Source organism: Electrona antarctica (genome assembly GCF_951216825.1).
Source record: "Electrona antarctica genome assembly, chromosome: 20".
Classification (NCBI taxonomy): domain Eukaryota; kingdom Metazoa; phylum Chordata; class Actinopteri; order Myctophiformes; family Myctophidae; genus Electrona; species Electrona antarctica.
Genome location: NC_136801.1, coordinates 23,801,730 through 23,810,577, shown reverse-complemented (window position 1 = coordinate 23,810,577; position 8,848 = coordinate 23,801,730). Strand labels below are relative to the sequence as shown.

General features: G+C 42.3%; 1 protein-coding gene across 1 annotated transcript in view; it reads right to left on the bottom strand.

Annotated features, from left to right (window-relative positions):
• Positions 1–1,917: 1,917 nt before the first annotated feature.
• The window catches only part of avl9 (AVL9 homolog (S. cerevisiase)), a 35,777-nt gene continuing 28,846 nt past the window's right edge, over positions 1,918–8,848 (bottom strand). The window contains exons 17-18 of the mRNA XM_079490342.1: positions 5,682–5,770; positions 1,918–5,338 (exon numbers count right to left, since the gene is read on the bottom strand). Of these exons, the coding sequence (XP_079346468.1) occupies positions 5,208–5,338; positions 5,682–5,770 (220 nt within the window). The 3' untranslated portion in view covers positions 1,918–5,207. The remainder of the gene's footprint in view (positions 5,339–5,681; positions 5,771–8,848) is intronic.

Sequence of the window (8,848 nt, the reverse complement as noted above, 5' to 3'; positions counted from 1 at the left end):
TCTTCCTACTGGGTTTTTAGATATTGGTCCAAAGTGTGTGTGTAGAAAGTTTCATGCAAATTGCGCAAAAATCCCAGGAGTAGATTCGATTTAACTGCTTTTCATATAATTCAAAATGGTGGGAGATCTAAAGGTCACAGGTCATATGTCTATTTAAAATGTGATGGTCGTACTCAGACACATAGATGTTTAAAAAAAATCCCCATTGGTCACTGCAGTTCATTGGAGCGACCTGTCTGCAACGAGAGGAGGAAGTAAAACTGCGTCGCTGCCGGTCGCTGCCACTCAAGTGACTACTGGCCAAGTAGTCACTTGATTATTTCCTGGGCCATTCGTCGTTCTGAAAGGGGGCGAGACTGCGAAGCTCTATTGACCCCTGCAGCTGATGCTGAGAACATTAGCCGAAATACCAGATCTACAAGCTCACAATGCCTCGCGATGTGAGGTATTTTGAGCTAAGGTTTGAAAAGAAACAAAGCAAGTACATAGCCAAAGGTCAAGTTTACTAAGTTTTGAGGGTTTAAATGTCTGAAATAAACAAAACAAAAAAGATGAATTTACACAACCCGGATGATAGTCAATGAGGAAGCCATCTATGAAATCAAGTTTGCTCTGCAACACAATTGTATACAGTACAATCAACGCAGTGGGGGTCATTCATTGCCCTGAAAAATGTTGAAGACCCCTGGTGGAAGTGGTTACGAGTCCGACATTCCGTCAGACGCAGTAGGTGTAAGAAACTGCATGGAGACCACCACTCCATCCACTCCAGGGGGCTGTGGGGGCTACTGAAAAAAAAGTCTGAAAGTCATTTCAGAGGTCTCTCGGTTCATGTGTCCCAATGATGCTGCAGCATTGTGTGTGTGTTGAGCAGCACGTGGGTGTGTTTTTGTCTGGCCATGTGCTACCACCAACCACAGTCCCTCCCCAGCTCTTTGTTGGACTGACCTACATTTTAAACACACATCCTCCTCAGTGTTGCCTTGTCTGCTTATTATAAGCAACATAGTTTGGGCTTATTGTTCTGTAAAGTTGCTTGTAAATATTGGTAGTTGCGGGTAGCATTTTTTTGGGCTAGTTTCTAAAGTGTAGTTGCGTATTTGGGCTCGTTTCCTAATGTTGTTGATGATGATTCTCACACATTTTCATGTCAAGATGAATGTATGTCCAAAGACCGTACATCTAAAAACATTTATTATTTTGTGTCCAGGCCCCCGACCCCTCCAAAGATTGGAGTTGTTAAAATGTTCCAAAAATATTCCACTTCGTCACTTTTTTCAGTAAAAAAATCAACGTAGTGGGGGTATTCATTGCACTGAAAAATTTTGAAGACCCCTGGTTGTGTCCAGGCCCCCGACCCCTCCAAAGATTGGAGTTGTTAAAATGTTCCAAAAATATTCCACTTCGTCACTTTTTTCAGATATTTTTTTGAAAATAGCAGATCTACAAATTCACAACATCGCACTGTGACACGTTGTGAGCTTGTAGATCAGCTATTTTCAAATTGCCGATATGGGTTTAACGTGTTCATGTAGCGTGATGAATGTAGCATTGATGAATTGAACAAGGTGGACCCTCTTGTAAACAAGTGTAATGCTTAATTGGGTCATCCACACAGTTAAGTCTTTGTATTGAGTTTGTGCTTGAAATGTACTGTAATTCTGCAAACTGTTAATAAATATTTCAATCAATCAATCAAGCAGCCTATAGTCACTTCCTTTGGGCTTGTTTTCATAGACCTGGCTGCTTATTTCTCTCACACAATCTGGCAACATTGATCCTCCTGACAACAACAAGCTCCCAGCGACACAATTGTGGACGAATACAGAGTCTCAGTACGTTGTTATAGTTTTTAAATGCATTTTATTTTCTGCAGCAATAGTGTGATATCACTTTCTTCTCAAATGCTTTAAAAGAATCTGTCAAGAAAATATTTATTTTGTGAATTTAAATTCACAATTTTACAAAACATTGTACGTCTTTTTCTTTTTAAATACACATTTAAAACATTATAATGTCAGTTGACAACAAAACAAAAGAAAACATTTTGGAAGAAAAAAAAAGAGGAGAAAACTAGCTTGGAACAATCAAAATCCTCATCGTAATGAGCCTTACTTGAGCAACATACAGTCAGCGAGTCAGAAATAGCTGTAGGTCAGCTATTTTTGGTGCACGACACCGTCATACAACAGAGTATAAATTAGGCTGAAGACAAAGCATGAAAAAATTTAAAGAAAAACGATCACACATGTAAAAAAATATCAAATACCGAATATTGAATATATTTAGAATACCACCTATAATTGGTGACATACAGTATAGGTGGGACATATGGTAATGGCGTATTATGTGGTCTGTGATGTGATATATATTTATTACATTTTACATAATGCGGAAAAGGTTGCTTGGGGTAATTGAGAAATTGTTTGAGTTGTATTTTCCTATTAAAAGTTTTTTAATATCATTAAATTCCCAGTGTAGTTTTATCGTTACAGAGCACTGATGTTAAAGTTTAGTTTCACACTGTAAAATATCCAGCCTCCTCCATTACATGTGTTTAATAACCACATTGGATGGATCAGAGCAAAAAACATTTGTTTATACAGTGTTTTTGATCGGATATATCAATGATATCTAAGCGTGTTATTAATATTGTCATCAGGCCCAACAAATAGTAACGACCAGATTCTAGCTCAAAAGCAAAAAAAAAAAAAAAAAAGCCACTGCACCACAGCTGCTGTAACCATGGTTTAGAGTAGACAGAGCATGCTTTTAGCCTAATTTATGTTCCATCGCATGATGGTGTCGCACGAGGAAAATAACAGACGCACAAGCTCAAAAAACATGTCGTGGATGTAACATGTGAGCTTGTCGGTCTGCCATTTTGCGACACGAGACACCGCCACGTGGCAGCAACGTATGACGGTGACTTTATTCAACACTTCAAATAGAACCGTAAAAATATAAAAAAGGAAGTTGGAGAAGGAAAGAGTTTCCAGTAAGCACCTCGATGTGAGAATCACACGAGATATGAGTACACAGAAATGATACAGCATAATGTAGGTACGGAGAAAGAGAACGGTGGCTGGTTGGGTGTGAACACACAAGTGGTCCAACAGAGGACTTGTTCCAGTGTTCCAAGGACTATATATATATACGAGTTAAAACTATACACAACAAATAAATAAGTTACCTGATACATAAGCTACCTTCAGCATTTTTTTCTCCTTGTCATTAAATATCTCCCAAGGCAATCGTATACAGTAGTATTCTGAGGGATGACTGAACACCTCGTCCAAAATGCATGCTGGAAAAACAGATTTGTTCATTTGAAAGAGTGGCTAAGCGCCATGTGGTCCTCAACCGTGACCAACGAGAAATCCTGACACACTATTCCCCAGTTAAAGTAATCTTTGTCCGCAAACTCTGCCAGAACACCTTGCACTGCACTTTTGATTGCCGATCCGATCCATCAATAATTGAGAAAACTTTAGTATATTATAGCTATAGCTATAGATATTATATTATGTAGTAATAATTCCTTTCATCAATAATAATTCCATACCATTATAAAAGCGGACATATCAGCATTCAAATGTGTTTACAATCCTAACATTTAGTTGTAGGAATACTTAACTTTTGTACTGTGGAACTTGAGTGTGCCATAATTTGAGCTTTGATCACAGCAGTGGTCAGTGGTACTAGAACCTGTCAAACGCACTACCAGATCTGCCATGAATATTAACTTCTGACGATAATATGGAGCCAAACTCTACCAAACTGGGCACATTCTTTAGGGTACATTTGAAAGGAAAATGTATGAAAAACCATTGCACTTGTTTTTGACTTAGTGAAAAATGTAAATCGCAAATCGAGTCAGGTAAAACTCCAGGGGAAAAAAATCCCTTTACCTGAAATTTGATCAAACCAAAGACTGCTTAGCTGTTACTACTATGTAATGAATGCCCATGACAGACTAAAGATTTGCAGTGAGACGGAAGCATTTAAGCTGATTTAATCTTTGTCGTACAACGGTGTCGTGTAACCTACAATCTCACAACGCGTCATGAATGTGAGTTGCTATGCGTTGCAAGCTTGTAGCTATTTTCGGCGAACAACACTGTTGTATGGGGGAGAATACGTTTTGAGAATTAAAACATTACGGCTGTCGGAATTAATATGACTAACCAAAATGATGTGAGAGCCCCAATGTTACTGCTGACATTTGAGCTAAGTAGGGTGGGGGCACGCAGTATGATGTCATAATTAGAAGGTCTGCCCCATAACAGACAGGTCACAAGTTCAAGTCCCAGAACACAGCCACCATGTCTCATCAAAAGTGCCCTTGAACAAGACAATGTTCCTCCTCGCTATCGGCTCTCTCAGTGTAAATCACAGTTGGTCGGAATGGCTAGATGCCTAGTACTAGTAGCTGTGAATGTAGATTGTGAACATATCCCAGTTCAGTTCAAGTCCTCCTATCCATCTATAGTACTCCAAGGGCTCAACACCAACACATAGAAAATGCTGGAATTTACATAATGTTTTGAACACAGCGGTGCACTACCGAAGTACACAAACTGCAAAACCGTGTCGCGAACTGAGAAGAGAACGACCCCATGGGCAGTAGTGATCGTGTGTGATCGGAGCACGTCCGGCGATATCGCGTTTGAACTGTGAACCAGTGACTGACGGCTGCTCCAGAAGCCTTTCTTTGCAGACATGGTTTTTAAAACATCGCAGCCGCTTCTCGCCGCACAGATCTGTGATCAGCGGTGTGACGCGCCATCAGCACTGACCTCCCCAAGGACGGAGGGTTAGGAGGAATCCACTAAAGATCTTTGATGGAACACCTTCCCACAAAAGGACCAGTGTGTTTTTTTTTTAGATGTCAACCAAAAGATGTCGCTGATGGTTTTCAACATTTCAGGGCGGCAGGATACGGAAGTGTTGTTCCTTTTCTGATTGTGAGAGAATACCGCTTTCAGCCCACGTGTTGTTTGGTTTGGGCCTTTGGGGGGGGGGGGTCGATCCTTCATATAAACCGTGTTTGGGGTCACCCAACACCAAAACCATCCCAGCATCGTGTCAGGAGCGAAAGGCAGGGGCCAGGAGGAGGAAGGGTGGATATAACCGGAGGAGGAGAGGGGCCGGTTTGGACGGGTTTCTCAGGGTGATGGTGGGGGGGTGGGGGAGAGATGGGATGGTCAAGGCTGGGTTTCGGTGTCCAGTTGTTCAGCGGAGGGGGAGGCGGTGACGGCTGGCGGCTGGGCCAGCGTGGAAAACCAGGATGACATGGCAGACTTGGCGCTGGTCAGAGCCCCGCCCACCGACTGACCTGTGAGCGGTAAGGAGGGAGACAAGACAAGAACGAGAACGTCTAAAAGAGGTAATGGGCGCACTGAAAAAACATCAGAATTGATACAGTTCTTCCATTTTGTGAAAGAAAAACTACTAAATAACATCATGTCTATAACCAAATTACTGGAGAGATCTACAAATAGACGGATTGAGGCCAGTGAAAAATAGCTGATCTACAAAGTCACCACGTGTCGCATTGCAACGTGTTGTGAGTTTGTAAATCAGCTATTTTCACCTTTTCGGTGTGCAAAACCCACCCAAAACTATGTGCGACTCAGGCTTAAACGATGCCTAAGAGACAGACGCTGTTAGATGCTTACCGACTACCTTCCCGGTCTGAACCATGCTACGACTGGTGGTCATCATGGCGTTGCCCAGCTTCTTTCCTCGCTCGCTGTTCTGCATAGAGCTTTAAAAAAAAACAAAAAAAAAAACAGAATGACGTCACTGCTTCGAGGGACATTATCGCGATTTACAACATTATACTTGTTGTAGCTAATGCTTCCATTAGCAGTCGTAACACTAAGCAGTCCTCTAGAGATGTCTCTAAACCAGTGGTTCTCAACCTTTTTTGAGCTCTGGTCTGGACCACTAGCAGATGTTTGAACAAACCTCAAGGACCACCACCACCCCACAACAAATACACTCCATTTAGTATAAAAGAATAAAAAGAAGGTATAGCACAGTCATTCCTATTTTATGTACTTGTTTTTTATTGTTAAGAAATTATCTTAACCCATTTTGGGGCGGGAACCCCTTTTGGTGTTTTAAACATTGTTATAATTTAGCTATTGAAAAATAGCAGATCTACAAGCTCATAGCGCGACACCGAGTGGCACGCTACGAGCTTGTAGGTCTGCTATTTTTGTGAAAATGCGGGCACAAATCTTTGAATATATATTCTTTCAGAGCGAACGTTTTTAACTCATATCTTTGCTTCTGGGGAGGTCCCTGGAACAACATATTTTCAGATGGGGGTCGGTGGCCAATTACATATCATTTTTGGGGTCCTTGACATGAAATATTGAGCACCACTAATATAGAAACATGAGGTTTTTCAGATTTTTTTTCTTTTCGATGTCAGGCCTAAATGGGTTAAAGCGCATAAAAACGGTCAATCTTACAACAGTTGAGAGCTTGTATATCGGACATTTTCGGTAAGCGATACCTGTGTTCAACTACTGTAAGTATAAATCAGGCCACACAAACACTGGCTGCTGGACATTTTCTATCCATCCTAGGAAATAGACAATACGTACTTTTGCTGAAAGTAGCTGCCACAAGTGTTATATTTACAGATCAGCTGATCTGGGACCAGAACGGAAAGAGTAGCAGCCAGGGGACTACATTTCAGCTGATACAGCTTCATACAGCTGAGCTGAGGAGATAATTTATGAGAGCGACAGACAGTAGAGATTATTTACGAGGGGCCATTTGTTCCTCGTAAAGCTGAGAGGGAGACGGCGTAGGAGAGACACGGAGACGATGCTGATCCTGCCTTGATCTCACGCATTAAACCAACTACATCAGCGGACATCAATGTTTATCGGGGGCTGGATGTGTCAACAACACACATCTCTGGTGACCCCACCTTCAGCGAGACGCTGTCTAAAACATCCTGTCTGTCTGTCTACGGACATGAGACAGCCAGATGGCATGCACAGAGAGACCTGTCAGTCAAAGCTGCTCTGTTGTTGTTGTTGTGCCCCGCTGCTGTTGGCAGCGCCTGCACCCTTTCCACCGGCGACTGCCAACCTGCTTTGGCTCATAATGGACCCATGATTGTTCATCTGAAAATAACATTGGGTGTGTGACTGGCCCGCCGTAACCCTATGCTGAATGGGATTCCTTTATGACTGTGGAATGTGTTGTTCTGGGTGGGAGGTCGGGCTTTGGGCAATGGCCTCTGTGCAAAAGTGTAGGTGGCATACCTATTTTGTGTTCCAGTTCATACATACTCTCATAGTATACGTAGATTCAATGCACAGAAACAAATAAATAACTTAAAATATGCAAAGAAGTGACTGACATATTTAAGAACTGTATACTAGAAATAGCCGATCTATAAGCTTGTAGATATTAGATAGAGCTTGTAGGCGTCTATGCAAAAACAAGTTCTGATTATCTAAAATAATTGCGATCAAGCAAGGCCTACACATTGTCACAGTGATGGACTGACTGACCTGGGGCTGGCATGGTGACTGTGTGCCAGTGTGGCATCTCTGACTCACACGGCCAGGTCACACAACACATCACCCCCCCCCCCCCCCCCACACACACACACACACACACACCCCACCTTACCTACGACAGGTTTATTCCCAAACTTTATCTCCTCCTCTCTATGCCGTACCGGTGGCTCTCAAATGGGGTGTTTATTTTAGAGGCGTCGCACAAGCCCCCTCTAACGTCTGGCTTTTGAAATTACGTCACATGGCAGCCAAGTCTATGGACTTTTAATGTTTGTTTAGAGCACTTTTAACCAACAAACATTACCAGGTGCCCCTCACTTCACACGAGTGTGATTTTTTAAACATAAATATTCTCTACTGGGGTCCCTGGGACAAGATCTTTTCAGATGGGGGTCCGTGGCCAAATGCATCACATACATTTGGGGGTCTGACTTGAAAAAGTTTGAGAACCACTGCTGGGGGTTTTACAATTCCAAGTGCTTGTCAGGGTGGGGGGTCCCCAGTTCAACTATGATTCTTTTGGGGGGTCCCCAGTTCAACTATGATTCTTTTGGGGGGTCCCCAGTTCAACTATGATTCTTTTGGGGGGTCCCCAGTTCAACTATGATTCTTTAGGGGGGTCCCCAATTCAAATATGATTCTTTTGGGGGGGTCCCCAGTTCAACTATGATTCTTTTGGGGGGTCCCCAGTTCAACTATGATTCTTTTGGGGGGTCCCCAGTTCAATTATGATTATTTTGGGTGGTCCCCAATTCAAATATGATTCTTTTGGGGGGGTCCCCAGTTCAACTATGATTCTTTTGGGGGGTCCCCAGTTCAACTATGATTCTTTTGGGGGGTCCCCAGTTCAAATATGATTCTTTTGGGGGGTCCCCAGTTCAAATATGATTATTTTGGGGGGTCCTCAGTTCAAATATGATTATTTTGGGAGGTCCCCAGTTCAAATATGATTCTTTTGGGGGGTCCTCAGTTCAACTATGATTCTTTTGGGGGGTCCCCAGTTCAAATATGATTCTTTTGAGGGTCCCTAGTTCAACTATGATTGTTTTGGGGGGTCCTCAGTTCAAATATGATTCTTTTGGGGGGTCCTCAGTTCAAATATGATTCTTTTGGGGGGTCCCCAGTTCAAATATGATTATTTTGGGGGGTCCCCAGTTCAAATATGATTCTTTTGGGGGGTCAAAGTTAGGGCTTTAGAATGCATTTTATGAGAACAAAAAACAACATTAAATAAAAGAAACCTATGAATTCTTCTTCAATTGCTCAAGGTGATTTACAGCTGCGCTTAACCAAAC